This window comes from Temnothorax americanus, unplaced genomic scaffold (assembly GCF_048541705.1).
Source record: "Temnothorax americanus isolate GAGA-0224 unplaced genomic scaffold, ASM4854170v1 Scaffold167, whole genome shotgun sequence".
NCBI classification, from domain to species: Eukaryota; Metazoa; Arthropoda; class Insecta; order Hymenoptera; family Formicidae; genus Temnothorax; species Temnothorax americanus.
In genome coordinates this window covers 106,372-130,396 of record NW_027509304.1, presented here as the reverse complement: position 1 = coordinate 130,396, position 24,025 = coordinate 106,372, and the positions used below count along the sequence as shown (strand labels likewise).

Below are 24,025 nucleotides of genomic sequence, written 5' to 3'. Positions count from 1 at the left end.
AGCAAGCAGAATGCTGTCACTAAATCAATATATTGATATTTGTATCATATATATATATATATATATATATATATATATATATATATATATATTTTATATGTATGTATATTTCTTATGTAACTGTCTTGTACATTGTTTCAATAGCGCGTACGTTATTACAGATTCGATCGCGTAGACACACGTTCCGCCTACATAAAAATTTGAAGCCGTGGAACATTTCTCGTATGTGTTCGCGATAACGTTTATCGGAACAGGTATCGACAGGTATCGTTGCCTAATAAACGCCAGGCGGATATCTACATTATATATCCCTCGCGGTGTACCGTTACGATACACAACGGCGCGTTGCACTTCCTGCTATCGCGGTAAGAATATAAATCGGTATAAGCTAAACAGCCGGTGAACTCCTATATACTCCTACGTAGTCGAGCGTTACGTCATTAGGTAACGCGCGCGTGAAACAATTGAGAGCAGGAGTGGAGCAGAGTCTTACTTTGGGATTCTCACGGAATCCTTACGAAATTTTAACATCCCAGCCTGCGTGCTCGCGACGAAGACCGCCGCGGCACTCGTGGAAAGCAAAGCCTCTTACAGCGATAAAATATTCGGGATGTCGCGAGAGAGTGACACTGGTCTTTATGAGAAGGCAATTATTTCTTTTGCTTTTAGTTAATACTCGTTGCCTTTATTGTGTAAGCGTCGTAGAGATATTTGCTGAGTAAGCATCAGTCTGAAATCTTTTCATCTTCTTTATAAAGAGAGGCTGCCTTCAACTTTGTTTAAAAACGTTATTATTTTTCAGCATTTCTAAAAGTTCATTGCATTCTCACTGAAACTGAACTGCGATCGAAGTACGTTCACTTGACAATATAATTAGGGGATCGGGAGAACAATGTAATAATATAATTGAGGATTATATAAGTTTTTCTGATTATTTTAAGGAAAACAAAATCTCGCGTGAACGACGAGCAATGATCTTCCACTTGGCGACAAAAGTGAGAACGGACTTTGGATTTAATCATACCAAGCGTGATACGTAGAAAGGATACCGGAGCGATCATCGCCGATCGAATTACATCACGCGACGACGCCGACTTTCTCCCGGCTGTCCCGACCTTGCTACACGCCTTTTTGCCTCTGCCTCTGTCCGGATGTGAATCAATCTGTACGTTCGACGTTACGGGCGGACCCGGTAAAGGTCAGGCGCGACCGGTGAGGGTTAACGAACGGGTGGGGTAACAGGATGGACTTGAGAGAGCAGATTTTTGCGAAGGCCTGCCCGGAGGTCGAGGAAATGCCGTGGGAGACCCTGAAATCCGATTCCCCGGCTCGCCGGGCGAATCGTATTTCTCACTGTTCGAGTAATGCGATCGATTAGATAGATTATTGCAGCAGCGTTTCCTGTTATTAGTACGCTCGAGGCTCGCTCCACGTGGAGTGCAAATCGGCATCGTTATATCGTCTTTGTAGATCTTGAATGTTTCTCTTTCGCACACTGAACACCTTTGTTGCAGGAGTATTATATTTAGGATGAAAACGACACTGTCGCTCGGAGAAATTGTGCGACGTTTTCGCGACGAATAATTTGCAATTCATCGGCCGTTCGCTCGACCGAGAAAATAGTGATCTCTCAGCGTGTCTTCGCCTTCATGGTCGTCGATCCTGAGAGAGCCATTTGGCTTCATCGATGGACCTGTTTCCAGAAATGAAGAATCAAGGTGAACAGTTGGAAGTAACAAGGTAGTAATTAAGTGCCGATCCGTATATCTTTAAGAGATTTAAAGAATCGAAAACATAGGCAGAAAGATATATAAATTACATCTAAATTGAATAAATCGATTTGTATCGATTTGTCATATAAAGCGCACTGAAAATTATTGGTAAAATTAATTTGAAAAATAAAGAATCTCAATATATATGTATTCTATGTATATAAAAAGAAGACAAAATTTGCTTTGGTAATTTTATTCTATATTCAAGTCCTTGCGCCTTTTTTTTTACTGAATGTGAAGAAAGAGAGAGAGTAAGATATCTTGCTTTTAAATAATGCAACATTTTTTAAAAACATTTTTAAGATACTTTACGTGTCATCGCTGTGTGAAACGCGACAGGTACTTTCCATCCAGTCGACTTGTCGTATCTACTTTCCATTTAATTTGTATTATGTGTCGACTCTGATTAACTCTGCTTCCGTAACGATTTGAAAAGTAGAGGGGTGGGAAAACACAAAAATATATCTCTTCGTGATATGTAACCAGAGAATAAGAAATTTGAAAGTGATTCATTTAATTAGAATTAGATCATACGGAATACAATAAAGTTTAAATTGTAAACCGATATAAGTATACGCGTTTACATCAAATAATTTATTTTAAAAAATATATAAATTATCATATATATATATATATATATATATATATATATATATTATTCATATATTTTTTTTAGTTCTTCGAGACATTGGTGCACATCGACTTCTGCGTGCGATAAGTGCTTTCCGTTTTATCGGAGCCGTCGACTCGAGTTAACTCCAATCCCGGCGCGAAGCTAAAAGTCATGCAAATGGAAAGGCGCAGAGATGCAGAACCATGGTGTTTCTCCGCGCGCGATTCCCGTGAGGCGCTAAGAACGTCATCAGGGCGGGTGGACCGCCAGCCATTGTCATCGGGGAATCGTCGTCGACGTTCCCCTTTGCCCGTCGGTCCTGCTGTCGACTCCTGTCCCCGGTCATTTTCACGAGCGTCAAAACGCACGCAGCGGGCAAGACCCGTCGATTTAACCGAGAAGGAGAAAGAGAATAAGGAGGAGGAGAAGACGGAGGAGGGATCCATAGGCCGTTGGAAGGGACGGTGGATCCTGGCGGCCTCGACGTGCCAGCTCCGCCTCGAGCTCGGCCAAGTGAAAGTCGGATTTTGCTTTCTACCCGCTCTACCCGCTCTACCCTGGCCAGTGACAAGCGTGCCGCGCTCGCGTACGAACGCGCCGTTCTTCGGCCTGACGGCGATGGTCCTTCCCGCGTGCGGCTAACGGCACTGACAGTTCACACGTCCGCTGGCGCGCGGATCCGCCGACGCGACACCCGCGTCGAATGGGGACCGGTCGGTCGGTCTTGGTCGCGCGATGAGCCGCGAGTGACCCCGTAGGGCACCCGCCGCGTGCAAGCCACTCATCGAGGACGGGGTCCGCGAAGATGCCGAGGTGTCGACGAGGAGCGACCGCCTCGCGCGGCCAGATCCTCCTCTTTCGTCTGCTGCTGGTCTGCGCGCTCGTCGCCGCCGGTCGTCAAGAGGGTAAGTTCTCACGAGGGTGGACCACCCCGCCGAGAAACTTCCGGTGCTAAACCGCGAGTTATTTAAAGCACCCGCGCCCGCTTCGCGTTCCGCTTGTCAGAGCGCGCTGAGATTATAATGACGCTCGCGCGAGCCTTTCATGGATACGCTTCTCGGTGAATGTGAAGGATATTTAACCGAGGCGAGCACGAGTGACGGGACGATAGCGACTGGTCAGAGGTTTCGGACCTTTGCACGCATGCACGATCCGAACGTTACGGTCTTACGTTGGAATGCACCAGCGCGCGTAGATTAGGGGTCTTTTACTGTTAAATGCGTAGTGTCAAATTTAATTTCAGTCATTTTTAAGCATTCCTACAGGTCGCCACTGCTCCTCCTCAACGTGTCGTTAATTTAATTAAAATAATGTTAATTTAACTGAACCATTGGAATTGAAATAATACTATTTTGTGTTTAAATAATAAATTTTGATAACTATCTACTACCACGCATGGTAGTTGAAAATAACACAATGTTTAACTCAAGATATTAGTTTAATGTTTATTCTTTAATATTTAACTGTGTTCTACAAATTCATGCGTGATTAGGATACGCCATAATCTTCGAGAAAAGTTGACACGCGTGAATTTTTGTTCCCACGATCCCAAGATTACGCGAGCACCAAAATTGTACGTGCCAAATATTCATACATTTTTCAATCTTCTATTCCATAATTTCGCGTGCATAGCTCCTTGAATTCTTTCGTTCGTTACGCGCGTAGATGTATTTACGGCTACGAATTCGTAAATTCGCGAATTGTGCGATTTTTTTCGCGCGCCAGCAGTCTTCGAACGTTTGAGGATTCGTAAATTCGTACGCCCGCTGACTTTTAGCGAGCTTATATCAGGATTAAGAACCGTTGCATGGAATCTCAAAATTCGCCTTACACAGTCGACGCTACGTATTGTTCATACTTGCGCGGCGTGTCCTACTTTTACCTCATTATACTTGAATGACAGATGGTCGGTTTGACGCGCCAATCCTTCTTCGGCGTGCATATCAAGGGAAGTCGTCGTCCAACGCGAGTTTCCTCGAGTGAAAATTCTATCGAGGTCCGCTCTTGAAATCGATCGAAATCAAAATATACTATATACTATCATTACTCGGTAGCCTCCGATAAAATTTAGGGTCTCATAACGTTCAATCACTAGTAGCTGGAAAAGTGCCTGGACCTTTCCAGATGAAAGGTTGATCTACATTATATAGTCATACACTGTTCAAGTATACACTCAATTTCAGTCATTTTTAACCATTCCTATAGATCGCCACTGCTTCTACTCAGTATGTGTGTGCGTGTCGTTAATTTAATTAAAACATCAATCTAACTCTCAAACCAATGGAGTTAAAATAATACTGTTTTGTGTTAAAATAATAAATTTCGATACAGAAAAAAATTTGGTGGTTAAAAATAACATTCTTTTTGATATTTAATTAACAGCGTAGGAATCACCGTCAGGAAATGACAGAATCTATCCGCGCGTCTCTCGCGAAATGCCAGGAGTCTTACTCGTTCCCTCGATCCGGCGTCTGACGCGGCCGCGGCCGCGGCCGCGGCCGTAGCCACTCGATACTCGAAAATATCCCCTTTCCGCAACCGCAGAACGGAACGTCGTTCGCTCGCGGATATAATGGTCCGAATGGTCGGCGGTCACGAGCCGACCGCGATGTTTGCCCGCGCCACGTAATTCCGCGGCCGGCGGCAGTGGCCAGTGGTATAATAAGCGCGCGATCCGCGATACAATAGAATTGCGATACGGTTGCGGAGTGGCGACAGCGAGCGCCGGACTCGGGACCTTATTGTCGGGGACCTAATGGACGACGGGGACGGGCTATCGCGGTACCGCGCCCTTGTCGAACGGACTCCCTTTCCCCCCGTCGCGATTTGTAATACCGAGCGGGCGCAGCCATCCTTCGCAACCTTGCCTTTGTTCGCCATTGTTACGCTTATCGTCGGACGCACGCGAACACGACGGATTGGCAAATGATTGTCGAACAATCGCGCCACGCGTTACGCATGGACGTGCGAGAAACGAGAAACGCGCATTCGTTGTTCGCATTCTGAGATTTCTGAGGTGAACGTGAACGCACGCGACGCTGTCATTAAGGTCTCGCGAATTTGCACAATTTGCAAGATTTCTGCAGTTACGCGGATTATCTCAGAGTATTACATTGTCTCTCCGTCTCTCGGCACGTGGATACGAAATTGATTATTATTTCGCAGAAGCTATGTCGCTGCTGGACATGTCGTAACTTCTCATCTTTCGATGTTGGACGTCTTTCGTGGTTTATAATGAAGAACAAATTTTTTATTCTACCCGAGAAGCATCGAGGCACACACACACACACACACACACACAGTCCACTGACGATCTTGCTCAAGACGTACATCAATATCCATGCAAACTGAAGAATAAGTTACCTAATTTAACGCAACATTTTGAAAAAGCATTTAAAAAGTATTTAAAAAGCAATCAAGATTCATCTTTTCAGTGTCAAACGCAAACAGAAATGTCTGATATTTTTTATCCTGAAAAGAGAAGCGAAAAAATCGCTATCTTTAAATCTATTATTTCCAAGTCAGGATCCGTTTATTTTTGTAGACGTGAAAAACCGGCGGCAATCGGTGACTACGACGAGGCATCAATCCGTGAAAGTTTCTCGCAATGCGCGCGTGACTTTAATGAAATCTCGCGCGACGCGCGAGGCTTCCTCGAAAAGGTCGAGGCAACTTTTGCCCCGCTCCGGTAGAAAGTGAAACGACCGCGGCGGGTCCTCCTCTGATCTGCCGTTCGAATCCGCGCGCGATCCCAAAATAATCCCTACGTAAGTACCACGCGGACGAGCGCGGTCGTCCGGCCAAGTTTCTTTTCGCTCCGCTTCCCTCTTGTCTCTTTCTCGTGGTCTTTGTTCATCACGAGGGCGTTTCGAGGCTGGCGCTAAAGGTCCCAGGAATTTCGACGGTGTTAAGGGCCGGGCCGCGGCCGGTGCCGGTGCCGGTGCCGGTGCCAACGAACGACCTTCCACATTTAGACTGTCCTAACGGGTTGGCTCCTGAGGCCGGGACAAGCACGACGGGGGGAAAAAAATTGCGCGTGCGATTCCAGCTGAATGGAATGTATCGGATCAGACCGAGAGATTTTCCGCCGTCTCTTCGCTTTGCGAGGAGCAGCGTCGATATCGCGATAATATTTTATCGCATTGCTGCCTTGTCCCGGCCGCGCGGAGGAGTAGTCCTCGCGCACCTTGAAACGCCAAATGCGTACGCAGATCTGGAATATAAATTGCGGGGATTGCGCATTGTAAGGGAGGATCGTGATAAAAGTCTTGTTTGCACGACGACGAATAAATATCTTTAATAATAATAATCCGACGTTAAAAAGTTTCGGAGAATAAATATAATATTCAAAAATATGTACGTATACAAATTGAAATATGAAAATATTTCTGAACGAAAGGTATATTAATTGAAAAGAAGAGATGAGCGTTAAAGCCGTTACGGTGCATATGCATTTGTTAAGTAGTTGTTGACGAGATGATCGATTAATCCGTATCGAATGTTTGATTAATACTTGACCCACTTCGAGGATGGTATTAGATCCTCCGCGCCGCGCTTTCCGTTTTCACGCGTACGCCTCGTCGTATATAATGCGCCTTCTTGCGGCGCGCCTTCTTTCTAGGCTCTCTTTCGTTTTCGCCGTTCCTCATGCGTGCGATCGAGGAATTCGGAGCGGCGATATCGAGTTGAGAAATACATCAGGCGCGCGGAGCTCGCGGATGACCTTCCCCGTGCGTCTCGTTTCCCGGAGGTGCCGATGCCTTTTCTCTCAATCGGATCTGATTCGCGACGCGCCCGACGCGCCCGACGCGCCCCGCCGTCCATCCGATGATCCTCCACGGGCGGTGGTTATCGGAGACGCCTCGCAACTCGCAACATCGCGAGCGAGAAATCGTGAGATTGGTCAAGTCCGACACGTTGTTCGGAGGCCAAGAATGTATATGTATATGTATTAATTCTGCTCCCCGAAGGAAACGCCGCGATTGCCCAACGGAAATTCGCGTTACGAAGCCGGAGTCCTTCACACTCCACATTCGCAACGACGCGCGATCGTTTATCTCTTCGATATATAGAGCTCACATATAAAGTCCGCGACAGTAAGGAAGACTGGGGCTGGTTGTTACAGGGGTAAAATCATACAGCTATAAAATCCAAGTTCGTGAAACCGTCTAAGAAACGCTAACGATTATGAAATGTATGATTATTTAGCTTTAAAATGCGTTTATCGCTATAATCTAGCGTTTCTTATAGACGGTTTCATGAACCTACTTTTTATAGCTGTATCATTTTACCCCTGTAACAACCAGCCCCAATCTCCCCCCCCCCCATCGTCTACGTAGTTTTTGTAAATTCGATATACCTAGATATTTCTATTTCCGCGCAGAGACGTATTATATAATATCTGTAACTATGAAGTATAACAACTGAGACATGGACCAAAATTTCACGTAAAGATACAATTAAAATTTTCTTTTCTTTTCGTCATCTCGAGTTAATAATTAGTCAGCTGGCTTATTTCTTTGAATCGTATAACATTTAGCTCGATTAAAACTAAGATGCTAGAGATTTTACTTATACAAATTGGCCTCCAGCTACTTGGGCCACACCTTAGAAGTCAATGAAATTGACCTTTTAAGCATGTCTAGGATTAAACTTAGAACGTAAAGAAATTGTTCGCGCAATGGCTGCTTAAAATCCACACGACTTGTGGAAACCTAGATCTTTTTACTGGCAAAAGAAAACGGTTTTGGATTATGTAAGAGAGGCTGATCGTTTCCATACTTATTTAATCACAATAATGGTTGCGCCCCATTATAAGAGATGGGATCTTTATCATATTAAAATCGCGTACATTGGGATATAATTTAGAAAATTCCTTCTGCGGAAAGAAAACTACACACTCGAGAAAGTGTAATAACATATGCGCGTAGAAAATTTCTCTACGTAATAGCAATAACGTGATTTTTCAGTATATAGAGAGTAGCGGTAGCATTCGAGGAGATTTTAGAGAAAGTTTATAAAAAGTCATATAGAGATAAGTAAAAAATAAAATCTAGGAGGTGCGCACATATGTTGTATTTACTCTGTTCGTCTATTACTCCCCTTCCCTCCCCCCGCCTCTCTCTCGCTCTGCAGCTATAGGTGCAGCTATGCTAAGGTGCCAACTACGCGTTTACTACCCGTCTACTCGTTACACTCTATTTCACCTCACGTTCTTTCGCTGCCGCTTCTCTTTCATTTAAGAAATTTCCAGATTGCCTTAATTAAACATGCGGGTGAACGTATAACACACTTTTTATTCGCAAATTAACGCTATTTCTTTCAGCGTTCTGCTACTGATTTTTGCAGGAATTACAAACTTTTGCAATGTAATATCATTAATATCGACTTATATTTAATATTAATTTGCGAGAGGCAAATAATAGAACGTTAACTGACAAAACATTTATTTACTGCTCGATCATCTCCGTCGCAAATTTGTCTCTTCGCGTTAATTCATACACATCAAATATTCACTGAATAAAGATGGAAACCATAAAAGTAGTCTTATATAGAGAAACATTCCTCATTAGATTCTTTTTAGAGGCATCTTGATTTAAACATATTATTCCTGATATTTTTCAACGATATTTAATTATTTATACTATACGCCAAACTGCTGTAATATACCGTTAGCTGTGATATATCGTCGACGAAATCAACCGCTGGAAAAGATAGCTTTCATTCAAATCAACAACGAGCGGCCGAGTTAGAAAGTACCCCTTTCGTGCGTGCAAGCGCGTTTCGTATCGACATACCGCGCGTGTGTTCCGTATTCAGGCCTCGTTTTCGCTATCACGGAAGAAACGGCAACTAGTGGTCGTGCGTACATACGCAAAACATCTCCTTTTTCCCTGCAACTCCGCGCAATTCCTCGCGCTCGCGTGCGCCCCGCGGACGGGTTAGATAACAGGCTTCGCGGTATAATAAACGCGAGAATCAAAACTCTCGAAGCCGATTGCCGCACGCGTGTGATGGCAACGTGCGCGGCCGCGCCAACGTTTCCGCGCGTGCGACGGGAAATGGAGCGATCGTAAGGCGCGAGATCTGTGCACCAGACCCAAGGGTCAGTGCGGCAAAGTTTAGCGTTTGGCATCGGAGCGGGCCGGTCTGGTGATTTCATAATCGTGCAACGCGCCCTCCTCCTCCCCATCTCCCTCTCGAACGAGAACGAGTTTTGCACTTTGCCCGAGTAACGAAATCGTCAAGCAACATTCGGCAAGCGTGAGAAACCTTTGAATATGCGCTATTCGCGACGTCGGACGATTCTTCGATTTCACGAGGATGTTCTCGATATATCTAAACGAAAACTTTCAGAAATCGGTATTTTAGGTATATCAAAAAATGCAATGAAATTACTTTCTCGTACAACAGATACGCGGGAATAATTAAATCTTACAAGATTCGTAAAAGTCAAAACTGATATTATTTTTTTATCGGTATGTGCATTAAATAGGTACTTGGAGGAGAAAGAGAAATTGAGCAATATATATTCAAGAAACAAGCTTTAGAAATGTAGAGACAAATATTTTAATATGACACGGAGTGAGACTTACGGTTCACTTGCAGGTGGATAAAAGAAAATTAGAACAATACGAAATCCTGATGAGAGAATAATATAAATAACTGGTACAAACTACCTTCGATAAAATTCAAAGCAAGTTTGTAGAAAGTGGCTCGTCATTGAGCTTTTCATGTAGATGGGCTAGAAGCGTCGACATCAAAATGCAAACGCGAGAAGCAAAGAGAAATTATAGACTCGAAACGATATTTTCTCCACGTACTTTTCATCAGTTAATTTTAATTACTAAACGAGATAACGAAGCTTTTCCCGAAGAAGAGTCGATTTACTTTTCCAACCGTTACCATTAAAGTCTAAAAAAGTTTATCTGTATGTTTAGCTGTAATAAAATCCAATTTACTACAGCGATAAGATGTTTCATCGCATTTTAACGCTTTCTTCATCGAAACGCTGAACGCGTATATAAACGCGCTCTCTATACGTCGTTCAATTATAACGTAACTGTATATAATAATAAATTTAAGTACAAGACGCAGCCGTCGCTCGGTAATACATCGCGATTGCGATCTAGGAATTCATGCGGCGTGCATTGCAGGCACTAGGCAGGCGTTTGAATTGAACGAAGGACGATCGAAAGGAGAGCGGCCGCAGGCTTCGTTGCCTAAGCCTTCGGTTACAACTCCGATCGAGCGGACACTTCCTCGCCGTGTCCCGGTCGTGAAAGTATATCTCGCACGGGGAAGTGCACGTTAAACTGACCGTGTAAGAGTTTTCGAATTACGCCAGCGCACCGGCGCGGCGATCGGGCCGATAGCGCCGATATACGCGTGTTTGATATTCGATGTCGGGTGAGAAATCGCTCGTCGGATTGGTCCCGAAAAGGGGAAGGATCCGCTTGAACGATCGCGTTAACGCGAACCGCGAAAACCGCTTTCGACGCGCTCTTTTCGAGATATTTCCACGTGCGACTAGAATTCACCACGGGTCCCCCCTCATAAACGGACGCTAAAAATCAAACCCCGTGCCTTCGCGGTACGTTCGCGACGCGTGGAATTGCGTGAGATATTTTGAGAAGTCACCGAGTTACATAAGTTACGCATAACAATCTCGTAACGCTCCCATAGCATTGTCTCTATTCGTTATCTCATCGGTGCGGAAAATTAAACTCATTTCAAAATGTCTTGTTCGCGACGCGAAACAATGGCATTTAGCACTTTATCGATGGTCCTTTTGAAATTTTAAGAATTTTAATTCTCAGATCGTAACATCGCCCTTGTCATTCTTTAGATTTGTCTAGAAAGATGGACGGCGATAGACGGAATTATAGGATATATCGGTAATATTATATAACAATTAAAGAATAATGTAAATGTAAATAAATCTCTATTTATATAAATGCAAAATTCATAAAAAAAAAAATCTTGCTCTTCTTTTACGGAGAGAAACCTTTCGGGTGGATTAAGAATTTCGTTAAGAATTCCGGAGCAAGTCGAGTGGAAACGTAACAAAGCATGTATTGCGCGAACGAATTCGCGGTCGCGCTCCGTTTGCCCGTTGAAAGTGAGTCGAACAAGGATCTTTGCCCGCGCAAGAGTCATTAATCCCATTCCCGAGTAATGCCAACTGATTATCTGTTACCGCGATTTCATTATTCGCGCGCGTACATGTATATCGCTGCCCGTGGCGCATGGCGGAGCGATAATGTCCGGCGTTAAAAGCATAAAATATAGTCTACTTGGAGTCGCGAAGGCGAAGGCGAAGGCTTCGGCGCGGCGCGGCGTGTCCCAAGTGGAATCTCCGACGCATAAGGCACGGAGCTGATCCCCGAGCTCGTCGTCTCGCAAACATGCGTATATATGCAAACAGCCCCTTCGCGCGACGTTCCGCGACACGGAAAAAAGGATAAAAGCGAAAGAAAACGACCTCTTTTCGCGAAACGACCGATAATTAAAGCACGCATCGAATCGGCGATGAATTCTCTCTCGCGCGGACAGCCCAGATTAAAAAGGAACAACGCGAAACGCGCGCGCGGTTTATTACTTTAATCCGCTCGCTCGTTACACTCGCGGCGTTGCTCTTATTTGATATTTATACGCACGAATTTCGCGGCCGTCCGTCCTCCGCGGATCGGCTTGATAGCAGATCGTCGATGCGCGTCGCCGATTACTACCGGCGAGGTAGCAATCGTCGTGCGGCGGCGCACAGATGTAATTAGCGTTTTACGGAGGTGGATTTTTCTTCGACCGCGCGGCATCCTCGCGTTGCGCCCACCGTTAAAATAACAGCGCTTAAGGATATAGCGATACACTGGCGATACGTTGCGCATCTTTCGCGCGGGACAATGGGAGAAGATTGCGATTTTTAACGCAAGACGGAATATTTATGTTCCTTACTATATTTTATCGCGGCGCGGCGGCGGAGATTACCTCAGCCAATTATTTCATTCACGTTCGTGGAACACCACTTGTCTATTATATACACGCTTGTACATCCTATAGCCGGTTTTATCTTATCGTTTATTAACGTTGTATTTTATTCCTCGTCCATTCCGGCTGCACCGGCCAATCTCCGACGGACACGGAATAACTAATCCAATTTATCCTTTAATCAGATTTGCCTCTCGATGGGAGCAGCCGCACATCTCACAATCATCACTTTACCGCGCGTCGTTTGCGTTTTCTTCTTTACGCCTCATTCTTACGTTTCGCCCTAAGCGATGCCTCGGGGTCGTGCGCGCGATCGATTCGCGGCGATGCATCAAGCGGAGCCAAGAGGCAAAAGAAAGAGAGGGAGAGAGAGAGAGAGAGATAAGCTTAAACACCTTGTAAGAGCCAACCCGCGCAGCCGTGGTAGCGCCGGGGAACCCCGCCTTAATTTATACTCGCCCCATGCGCCGATCTATTAATCCCGGACCGATCGTGAAGCGTGGTGAATGCGATCGGCCGGCCGGCCGTAATTATAATTATCCCGGCTATTTGCGGCCGCATAACTCACGGCGACGCGCGCGCGATCGTAGATCATTTCGGCGGTCGTTACGAGACGCGCGATTGCCGTGATTAATGAGCGCACGCGTACGATAACGCGAGCACGGCTTTGCAACCCGTTTTTCAATTTTATTGCGGATTACATAGTGGCGCGAGAAAAGAGGGCGAGAGAGAGAAATGGAGAAGAGAGAGAAAGCCATGGACGAGTTACGGAGAAATTGCACGCGAGTCTTATAAAATTAGAGAAAATTTCCGCCCAGGTCTCCGTCGCGCGCGGAAACGCAATCGGCGCGAGGAAAATTGCCCCCGCTTCTCCTACTTTTGCCTCATAAGATGTCCCGCTTGGAGCTCCTGCTCGTCGAGTGATTTCAACAGCTGTTCGATTAACGCTTCATCGTGCGCGCGGGTTTCCACAGAGAGCGCGAACTACTCACGTATATATGCCGTGATTGCCGCGTGTATATGATTAATTATCTCGAAATCTGCACGCGGCAACAATCGGCCGTATCGCGGTCGAGCGAGAAATTTCTCGCGGGATTAAACGAGCTTGTGTGATCCCGATTTAATTTATATTCGCCCTCGGACTTTTTCTCCGAAATCTCCTCGTCGATCCGATCGCGCCGTTTACGCCTATGGAACTATTCTAGTTGCGACACCCTGAAACACAATACGAGCGCACCACGACCGCGTGGACAACAAAAGGACTTCGGGATTAAATTGCGTATACCTGTGGAGGTTGCGCTCGTATTATTTCAATGCTGAGCAACAGATAGCTTAGAAAGAGAGACAAAAAGAGAAAAGAGGGGGGACTTGTTCTCACCCGTCGACGTCTATATAACCGATCACAGAAATTATGTAATGATTGCGAAAAATACGTGCGGCAATAGAGGGTGACCGAAACGAGCCTTATTCGCATCTATTTTCTTTGACTTTTTTCCAAGGAGCAAAGCGCAGTCGAAACTACTCGAAACTCGAAATGGTGTTTTTTTCGAGAAGAATATATAAACTGTTTATTTATACTGTATCAATCACGTTTTTTTTGTGATGTGTGCAAAGCAATTTCAACTTGCGCTTTTTCGATACCAATTACACATCGTTTGTTCGCCATGTAAAATATTAACGTCAACTAATCTATACGTAGCAGATTTCTTTGTCGAGATCTAATCAGAGAAGGCGATGTCGTTGTCCTTATTAGATTGTTGCAAAATTTCCGTAAAATGTGTATGTTCCGTAGAATGTATTACGCGATTTATTTCCCTCTCTCCCTCGACACATTGATGTGTATCTCGTGCCTTTATTGTAGCGCGAGATGCAATATCGCGCTCGTTACGTTACTTCTCGCTGCTCTCTATCTTCCATTCAGGCGTATCCACGAGCTTGCCTCCTTCGGCACGTGCACCGAAGTAAATATCCATCCCGCGGGATTTTTATCCGCTAGTATATTGCGCAAACCGCTAATAAATTATGTCCGCGCGACTCGGCTTTAAATGCACGGTGCCGCGGCGAAATGCGCGATACTTCGCCTTTCACCTTGCTTACGACGATGCATTCTGTCTCGTGCATTGTGCGCTCGGTCGGGATAACCGCCGTCGTATTATCGTATGCCGTACCACGAGCAACAATTATACGCGGAAACGGCCGTCGAAAATCGGCCGCTGAAGACCGTCGCGGTTTCCCGCGATTAACGAAGAGCGAGTAAAAGTCACGTCGCTACGTTTTTGTATGTCGCTGAAGAAAGCGCTGGTGATATCTCGCAAGTAGAAAGAATATATCAGCAAAGAATACGATTTGTTTCCTATAAGTTTTGTCACAGATGCACGAGCAGTTCGATCTGAGAGAAAGAATTGTCCTCAATATATACATATATATAAATCAAAGAAATTAAGGTCGTTTCTTTTCGTGGATCGGATATGTACCTACTTACGGAGCACAGAAAGCAATATTAGAAAGCGCGTCCTCGCTTTTTCCAAGATTTTCAAGCAGTATAACTCGAGTTTGCGAGACAACGTCCTACGTGCGTAAATTGCTGTTGAAAAACATGCACGTTCGATATCAAATTATGTGAAAAATATTTTCCTGCGACAGAGGAAAGAGTTGCTATGCAAAAAAAGAAAGAAATTGAGAACTCCTTGAAAATCACATTCTTATTGATAATATATTATAAATCATGTCTATAGCGTCTGATTGACTTTCAGAAACAGCTCGATCCTGGGACAGGCTCTCGCAGCTGATACCAACGAATTCGGTGTACGAGAAGCAAGACCGAAATGCATCGCCGTCCAGCAACGGGGCCGATGCCGATGCATCGCTGGCGCATTCGCTGGCGGAGAACAATGTGATGGACACATCGAAATCGAAGGGGGGAGGCGATCACGTGGAGACGGAAGAGGTGGAGGAGGAAAAGGAACCTAAGCTGACGTACGACGCCGAGGAATACGAAGATGAAGATAAACACGAAGAGGAAGAGGTCGAGGGGGATGGGGAGGAGGTAGAAGAGGTAGAGGAGGAGAAAACAGATCCCTCTGATACCGTGAATGGCGCAATGAAGAAAGAGAGATCTCCGCCGGAAACTAGCAGCGTGTCGAATACCGATGCGATAGACAGGGATGGGGATTACCTCGAAGATCTCCCGACGAATCAGGACGACAATACGTATTATTATTACGACGAGTACGAAAACGCTAATCGTACCCGATACGACAACGCAGGTGAGTCGTTTCTAATCACCGTAGTTACGTTATTTATTTCTCCTCTCGTGGATACACAATTAACAATCTTCGTATCACAATTCTTGTGTATCATTAATTTGGTGTGTTATAAAGTATCTCGGATCTTTTTTCGAAAATTCTTCGAATAATAATCTCTTTTTATTTCCCCGGTTTTAGACGGCGAAAACGACTATCTAAACATGGAATCTGAAGAGGAGGATGTCACATCAGGAAATTTATCGTCGGAATCAGAGCACGGCGCTCTTGAGAAGAGAGATAAAGACGTTTCGCACGAGTCGACTTCCAACTCGTCGCGAATCGTCGAGGAGAAGGAGGAGGAAGTCGACAATCCGGTATCGTCGACGGAGTTGGAGGAAGGCTCGTCCATGGAGGGCAGTGACAAAACGTTCGCTACACTCGGTGCGTCTGTCCTCGAGGAGGAGGAGCCGGAGAACGTCTCCGCCGAGGTCAGTTCCATCTTGATAGGTGGTGCCGTGGTGTCCGTGGTGACCACGAAGAGCGTGGTGAATGGCACGATATCGGTGCCGACGACGGTCTCGCCGGCCACCACGGAGCAAATCGCACCGCCGCCTCCGTCGTCGTCGTCCTCATTGACCGAGACAACCGAGGGACACCCGGAAGTGACCACGGAGGACTCTGCGAGGATCCTAGCTTCCGTGCAGACCAGCCGCAGCGTATCGGGCGCGCGCTTCCTACCGTTTCCGGTGATAGATCGCGTGGAGCAGGTGGAGGCGCACGGCGGGTCGCTCGAGGGCAAGGAGACGTCGCAACCACCGTCCACGGAGAGCATCATCGACAAGCTTGACTGGGCGCAATCCAAGCTATCCAGCGATCTCTTGCCGGCGGCTATCCTGGGCACCGGTGGCTTTCGAAACGCCGGCAACACGTTGCAACTGGACGTATTAGCCGAGCGCGATCGCACGACGACGACGACGACTCGCAAGAGTTTCACTACCACAGCCAAGACGCCGGTTATCAGCAAGTTTATCCCACGACGTTACAACGACAAAAAATTGAACAACACTAGCACCAGCACGGCGAAGCCGCGATTTGAGACCACGCTCGACTCTCTGGAAGGTTTGCTGCCTCGAAATTACGTGTCGAGAGGAACCACCCCAAGTGCGGTTTCCAAGATAAATTTCAGGTTGGATATGTCGCATAAATTTTTGGAAAGGATTTATAAGATATATAAATTTGCGAGAGTGTAATATATATTTATCTATAGTCGCTCATCAGATTTATAATAATTGGCGGAATAGAGTTTTATCCAGCACATGTAAATTTCTGAATTGTCAGTAACAAGAACGACAAAGTACGCTTATTAGACTTTGTACGTGTATAGTGACGAATCAAGATTCACGTGATAGTTTACAAGTTACCGATGATAGTTGTTGTCATTTTTCTTTCAGATGGCCTTCTTCGAAACCGACGTCCACAGAAGCAGCAGAGACAAAGACCACATCGACGACACCACGAACGAAACCTAAAGCCAGCATTGTCGTCCAAGATATTAGCGCATTCCTACCGCCAGGATACAAGCTAAAAAAGGAAGAGACAGCTGCCACGGAGAGTTCCCTCCTCAGTGAAATCCTCGCCAAATCCAAGGTCGAAATTTCGTCTCTTCTACCACCTGGCTATGACAAAAAGAAGGTTGAGGAAGAATCCAAGTCAAAAGATACTACTACTACTACTACTACTACTACTACTACGACGACGACGACGACGACGACGACGACAACAGCGAAAAGTACAGGCGTCTCTCCAGAAAAAATCGCCCCGTCTATCCAGGATCTCTTCGCGTCTTCCAAAGTCGATATTTCCGCCTTATTACCTAAGGATTACGAACAAAAGAAGGACCTTGAGCCGGACAGCAAACCTACCGGCGACGCGAACAGCGAGCAGAATGTAACGGTCACAGAACGAACCGATTCCGAGTCTACCACGAAGAAAGCCGGCGGCTTGAAGATCGTTTTTCCCAGCAGACCAGGCGGTCGAAAGCCGATTCACAAAATAACCACTCCGCAAACTCCACGTGGGGACGGTCCAGGCGCGGTGACGCCAAAAATACAAAAGGGATGGCCGACTCGGTAAGTCAGTCTTACAACGTTACACCTTAATTATTATTAAAAGAATAGTTCTTCTCTTATAGTGATCTCTTCAGAAATTAAATTCGGAAACGTCTTTTGTTCACATTCATTATGAATTACAATTTTTCGTTCGTCAAGAATCATGTTACAAAGTAGTGCAAAATAGTATCGTATCTAATAACAATCGTACTAAGAGAGAGACAAATTTCAGAGCTACTACGGAGTTTACCGGATGGCCAACTCCGTCCACCACGCCGATCTCTATCGAGAAGTTACTGGAAGCAGCCCGCACGGCTACGGTAGCATCGGTGAACATATCGCTCATTCCTAGCACGAACGAGGTTTCGAGCACGTCGTCGACATCGACGACAACGACGACGACACCGAGGCCGACAACTCCTGGCGTGTGCGACGACGAGTGCGAGGTTGCCGGGACGATACGTATCATTGGAAACGCGACGTGGGTGCCAGAACTGCTCGATCGGAACACTCGCGAATGGCAAGAACTTGCGAATCACGTGGAACGAGAGGTACACCTTTGGCTAAGCTTCCCATTATCTTTACGAAACATGTTTCTCACATTTAAATCATATATATTTTTTCAGATGAATTTTATATTCTCGAAATCCAGCGTTTTAATGAATTGGTACAAAAAGATAAGGATTGACTCCTTCAGGTAATTTTTTATAATTTAGATCAATGGTGTCAAAAAATAAACATGGAAGATAATTAGAAGTGTAATCATTATTTGCATAAATAGTAAGATTCTTATTGTCGCGTAGAATTTTTTGCGACGCGTATATTAGACATCACTATATCATACTTTAACCGATTTCGTATTAAGTCTCAGCAAAGATATAACGGTTCACTTTCAGTCAAGGCAGCATCCTAGTAGACTACTTTGTCGAGCTAAACAATTTACAGCAGAAAGTGAACACGCGGGAACTTAAAGTAATTTTCCACGACTCGCTCAGGACATACAACGCCAATCGGTGGAACGAAACGACCACGAAAGGTCCATTAAGAATGGGAATGTTTACTATCGATCCTAAGTACACTGATTTCGTAGGTATGTTATCAAAATTTTGTTTCTCTTCAATATTTTAATTGTTAATTATATCTATATGTATTATTTTTCTTTACAGTCATACCTAAAGTAAATATGCCACAATATATCGAGAAAGATGATAGATTGATACCTCAATGGGCGATCGCGGTAATAGTGATAGGTGTCGGAGGTTTACTATTTATTATCGTGTTTGGTGTGTCTGTGGTAAGTGTCAAGATTGCTCAAGATCTTCGCGCAGTCATACAATCAGAGATAATGAATGACGTCACTTTCCAGCTCGTCAACAGACAAACCGGATCGAAGCTGAAGCCGACCATGTCCACCATTTACGAGGAAGAAGTGGCTAAGCACACGTCGAGTCACAGATCGAGCGACTACTCAAAGCCGGTGCACACAATATGGACCGATCCCGACGTCTCTTGGAACGACAAGTCCTTCGAATCGACTTCTAACAAGGTGAATGAACGCGCGACGCAATGTCATAAGTCGATTGCATATCGGACGTAATGTGCTTACTCTGGACTCGTCCCTTTTTCAGATTCTGGTTGACAAATCCTTCCACGATAACAAGAAATACAATATGTACGACAGTTGGCGATCTGAGTGGAACGGTTATTATTACAATCCCTCGCACACGAGCAGCAAGTACGGTTACGACAGTACCACGAACCTGTCGACCCGTCACCATCCCGATTACGACACGAATTTCTAAACGGCCAATAAACTGCAATTTCTTCTATCAATACCGAGATTTCACTTACGTTATTCGGCGCCTTAGTAATACCTTGTGTTCATTATTTCGCGACATCGAATTACCTATTAATTCTTCACTGTTTGCCTTAATAAGGGATTTATTTATTCTAGTCAGAATAATAAGTAATCATATTATACGCGGTCGTTCTCCATCAGAACCGATATTACCGTGACGCCATGGTATGTTGCCGCGATGCGTTTGAAATCGTAGGTGTGTAAAGTAGAATTAAGCGAAAAGAAAATGGCGCGTACACCGACAGCGAAAAACTTCCTGTTTATAAATGAAATGAGATACTGAGTAAAGATCAAACCCGGATGTATGCTATCACAGTTTTTCTTTTTTATACGTATATACATACATTCATCTGGTTCCACATAAAAAAATATATAAAACTCGCATATATTATCTCTTGTACACAAACCTAAAATAACTTACTCAACATGGATAGTAGATTCCTAATCGACAAGACAGTCGTGTCTTCCTGAGTGTTAACGTGGTGTCTGAGCACACTCAAAAGTTTCTGATATAAGAACGATTGCCTGTCCGGAAAAAAAATGGAATAGCATGAGTTTACTCAGCATCCCTCCTTCCGTGTTGTAATTACGTAAAAGAACATTACAACAATACTCGACAGTTATACGGTTTTGAAACATCATTGGCAGTCAGACAAAAAATGAGTCTTTGTTGACGATGTAAGCTACGTCTTATACAATGATGCTTTTAAACCGTACCGCACTCTAAATATTACCTGCTAGCTGGCTTGCATATCGATAAATGATCCTGCGGAATCTCGAAGAACTCTCCCACGCCAGGATCTGAAAGATATAGGCAGTATATTGTTTTATATGCATGTGTGTTTGTGTATAGAGTATGTTGTTGCGAAGGATCTAGATAAGTTAAATTTATCTACACGTGCATACCATCGAGATAAGCTGATCTATAATCGATAACAACGTATGAAAACGGAATATCAACAGTATATATATCTAATCTAAAGCATTACCAGCTGACGTAAGGCTGACGAATTGGAAGGGAAACTTCAGTGCGGTTACAAGCGTGGGTTTGGCCTCGGCAAAACTCACGATCTCTATGCGATATTCATTCAACATTTCTAGGAATTCCTCATGCAATCTTAGCAATTGCGGCGACTCTGGAACGTTAGAGCAATAAGTTAGTTACGTTGCGCGTTACGTAGAACTAAAGACAGATTGACGATTACCTTCACGTAGTTCTTGCACCTCGACCGTTGGCCATAGCAGCATTTGCGTTGCTTGCTTCAGAGCCGCCACGTGCGAACCTCGATGAGGAGTAGCGTAAAACAGGATAGCCTTGGTATTCTTGCAGATGCCGTGCTTATCTCCAGTTTTCCACTCTACAAGCGTAATTATATAACACGTAACGAGACTTGATAATAGCACGATGGTAATAATTTTATCGGTACATTACTAAGTATATAAAAAAAATACAAGTGTAAATTTTCTCAACTTGAACATACCTTCTACAAGCATCTGTTTAATTAATAATCCACCCATTGAGTGGGCGACCCATATAAGTGGCCGCTGGCCCACGTTTGCCGTTGTCAATTTGGTAACAAATTCTTCGCTTCTCTCTTTAATAGTGCTCCTAATAAAAATAAATGTGACGCATCAAACATAATTATCGAAATATTTAATACCTGAATTTATCAGACGCAGAAAGCTGAAACATTTCCATGTACAGTACTTACTTCATGCTTTCTATTGGGCAGAAAGGAGTCCACATAGATAAACTCGTACCATAATTAACACCTATGATTCGTAAGGATGGTATGTCTACAGGTAACCAGTCTTTAGGCCAACAAAGTGTTTTAGAGTCAGGATCATTCTTCATACAGGCGTCATCTCTAAAGATATCGCGTGTAAAAATTTACAAATACGTAAAGACATGATATTTGCGGTTTACAAGCGAATCTTTCATCACACACACACACAGTATCATTTTAAGATTAAATATATAAAAATGTTAAATATACACGAAAACCTACCCTCTGCAAAAATAAGGTCCACACGCGAGAGCATTTGTGTTTTGCGGACAATCGTCCAACACCACCTCAAAATCTTGACCCGTCTTTCTCCATTCGCGCAAGTACAGATCGCGAGCCAAGTCTTTAAAGAATTCCTGAGGACGATCGTCATCGGCCATAGTAGACAAGTACGCTGTAGTCTCAACCGCTGTATCATCATCTACGATTAAACATATAATTTAACAAGATGATAAGATGAATAAAACTTGAGGACGTGTTTATAATCATATTACAGATATCGAATACAAACCTACAACTCCAAGCGCAGACGTATCGATGTCACGTTGTCTCCAGGTAACGAATACTCCACCCAACAATCCATGCAAAAATACAACGTCCATTTTTGTTGCCGCGTGAACTCTGTGCAGAGGATAAAGAAGATAAATACTCTGCGCATATTTTGCTTTCTCGTTCCCATCCCTATCCAGATTCATCAATGCACTGATCGCCTGTGCCGACAGACGAATATCGTCGCTGTGGGACCAACGTGACAATATGCCGATCCATCCTAAATGGAAACAGTTACGTCAGTAGTACACGAATATATTGCGGAAATATCAAGTCTATCTTACCGGATTCATAGATAGCCTCTAAATATTCGGAATGAAGACACATGTTGGATAATATCCTTGCGAGTAGTACGCACATTTCTACGTCATCACTGCAAATTTTCTGTATCGCTGTCAATATTGGCAAAGCTCCGGCATCGATCAAGTCTAAAATCCCAAAATTAAACAGAAGATATAGAGAGTGCGTCTGTCTCCGTAAACGCGCGCAAACGTTATATCTCACGTTTGCTGTACTGTTCCACGGAGGAATGATGGCAGATCGCACGAATGCAACTTTTGAGCAATTCATCATCCCGAACTGTCGTCGTTTCCATAGAAAGGCCCACGCTTGTCAGGTCATGATCAAACCATTCTACAAGATACTGCACATCAATTGAATAGATGGTTTCAGCATAGATGTTATCAAGTTACAATTACAAAACTGTAATATTATGTGTAATTTTATTATAATCGTCGTAGCCAATATTATACGTTAGAAATAATAATTTACGTTGTAGATATTTAGCATTATCTTCGAAGATTTAATTAACGTACGCTTTACGTATGTTTACATTTTTTTTCGTTATTATTTTTTTCATACTTTGATACTTTTTTTTATATACATTCCATTTTATATACTTACTCGATGCGACGCTTTGAACATTTTGCTAAGAAATTGTGTAAGGCAGAGATGTGTGTTGCCACATAAAGCATTCAGACTTAACAGCAGCGAACGTACCTTTTCTAATACATCCTGTAAAAAATAATCTCATTTATCCTTAATATAAATGTAACGTTACGATGCTGGAGAATATTGGCAAATAGCATGTATGTACGTTATCCTACATTTGTACACAAGTATACGTGCTGTAAAAATGTTGAAATTAAAACAATTATCACATACGTTTAAATTGTACTGCACATGATAATACGGTGGTTGCAAAAAGAACTGTGAATTAATATTTGGCATTCTTGCGAGAGCTGCTGCTGTTTTAGCATCCATCATCTGTGCCAAATGACGATACTGCCAATCTAAAAGATTTTCTATTCTATAGAAAGCGCGCGTGAATCTAATATCTATTCAATGTTTAAGCGTTTTATTCTATATATATTAAAAAGGAAAAATTACAATTAATCCCAGAGAAAACCTACCTTTCAAATGTAACAAAGCACCAAGCTCAGTCACCGCTTTATATCGCTCGTTTCTGTCTCCGTGTTGCGCCATATACAACAATTTATATGCAAGCTTGTGATTCTTCTCCTTCCACCATCTCGCCAGAGTGTCGCTGAGGCTTCTTGGCTTCTCCGACGCAGGTCCATGTAGATCCTCGTCCTTCCTAAACATGAAGATATCTGAAACCGGAGCAGGACCGATCAACGTTTGCACACATCAGCTGTGACTGTCATAGACGTACTCCGTGCACGACGTACACGTCACGATCCGGCAGACGACTTACCTTTAAACTGAGGGTCATCGACGTAGATGTACTGTGCGCGGGCTTGCTCCAAATTTAGAACGCTCGTATCGTAAGTCGACCGAATGATCCGCGATATCTGCCGCAGTTGATACAGAAACCAGCAGCCCCTGCACGAGATACACGCCCAAGTCTCAAATACTCGGAGACACTCTACCTCGATCTTGACTATCTTGAGTGACCACGAGTCACCTTGACGGTCACTTACCCGAGCACCACGACGCAGATGCCACTCGTCTTCAGGTGGTACACATAACCCCTCGACGCTCGCATCGTTCACGGCCACGGCAGGGACCAGGGACTCGGGGTCGACGGGGTCTCGCTCGACGAAGCTAAATGAAACAGACCCATTGGTCGTGGCTTTAGGGTGC

At 44.3% G+C, this 24,025-nt stretch overlaps 3 protein-coding genes across 6 annotated transcripts in view; 2 read left to right on the top strand and 1 right to left on the bottom strand.

Moving 5' to 3' along the window:
• Positions 1-852, top strand: part of LOC143895724 (transcription elongation regulator 1) — an 11,871-nt gene extending 11,019 nt beyond the window's left edge. The window contains exons 19-20 of one of the 2 annotated variants that reach the window (XM_077403043.1): positions 162-718; positions 803-852. The gene's annotated coding sequence lies outside the window, so the exon portion shown is untranslated. The remainder of the gene's footprint in view (positions 1-161; positions 719-802) is intronic. The other variant, XM_077403044.1, reaches the window with a different exon arrangement.
• LOC143895725 (uncharacterized) lies at positions 728-19,893 on the top strand. Its single transcript, XM_077403048.1, has 12 exons — positions 728-851; positions 942-1,718; positions 2,449-3,290; positions 15,126-15,638; positions 15,816-16,803; positions 17,069-17,746; positions 17,958-18,276; positions 18,352-18,422; positions 18,622-18,815; positions 18,892-19,019; positions 19,092-19,271; positions 19,354-19,893. Exons 3-12 carry the CDS (start codon positions 3,191-3,193, stop codon positions 19,525-19,527), a joined length of 3,345 nt encoding a protein of 1,114 aa, XP_077259174.1. The 5' UTR covers positions 728-851; positions 942-1,718; positions 2,449-3,190; the 3' UTR covers positions 19,528-19,893.
• Positions 19,887-24,025, bottom strand: LOC143895726 (protein SERAC1). Of its 3 annotated transcripts, XM_077403049.1 has the most exons (15): positions 23,863-24,025; positions 23,637-23,764; positions 23,332-23,532; positions 23,084-23,211; positions 22,823-22,933; positions 22,424-22,562; positions 22,204-22,347; positions 21,882-22,139; positions 21,593-21,791; positions 21,296-21,451; positions 21,065-21,192; positions 20,789-20,941; positions 20,573-20,719; positions 20,318-20,384; positions 19,887-20,108 (listed from the first exon to the last, which is right to left on the bottom strand). In XM_077403049.1, exons 1-15 carry the CDS (start codon positions 23,925-23,927, stop codon positions 19,991-19,993), a joined length of 2,142 nt encoding a protein of 713 aa, XP_077259175.1. In that variant the 5' UTR covers positions 23,928-24,025; the 3' UTR covers positions 19,887-19,990. The 3 variants fall into 3 exon arrangements, with proteins under 3 accessions (XP_077259175.1, XP_077259176.1, XP_077259177.1); XM_077403050.1 differs by lacking the exon at positions 23,637-23,764 and having other exon boundaries at positions 23,332-23,516; positions 23,863-23,976; XM_077403051.1 differs by lacking the exon at positions 23,863-24,025 and having other exon boundaries at positions 23,332-23,516; positions 23,637-23,776.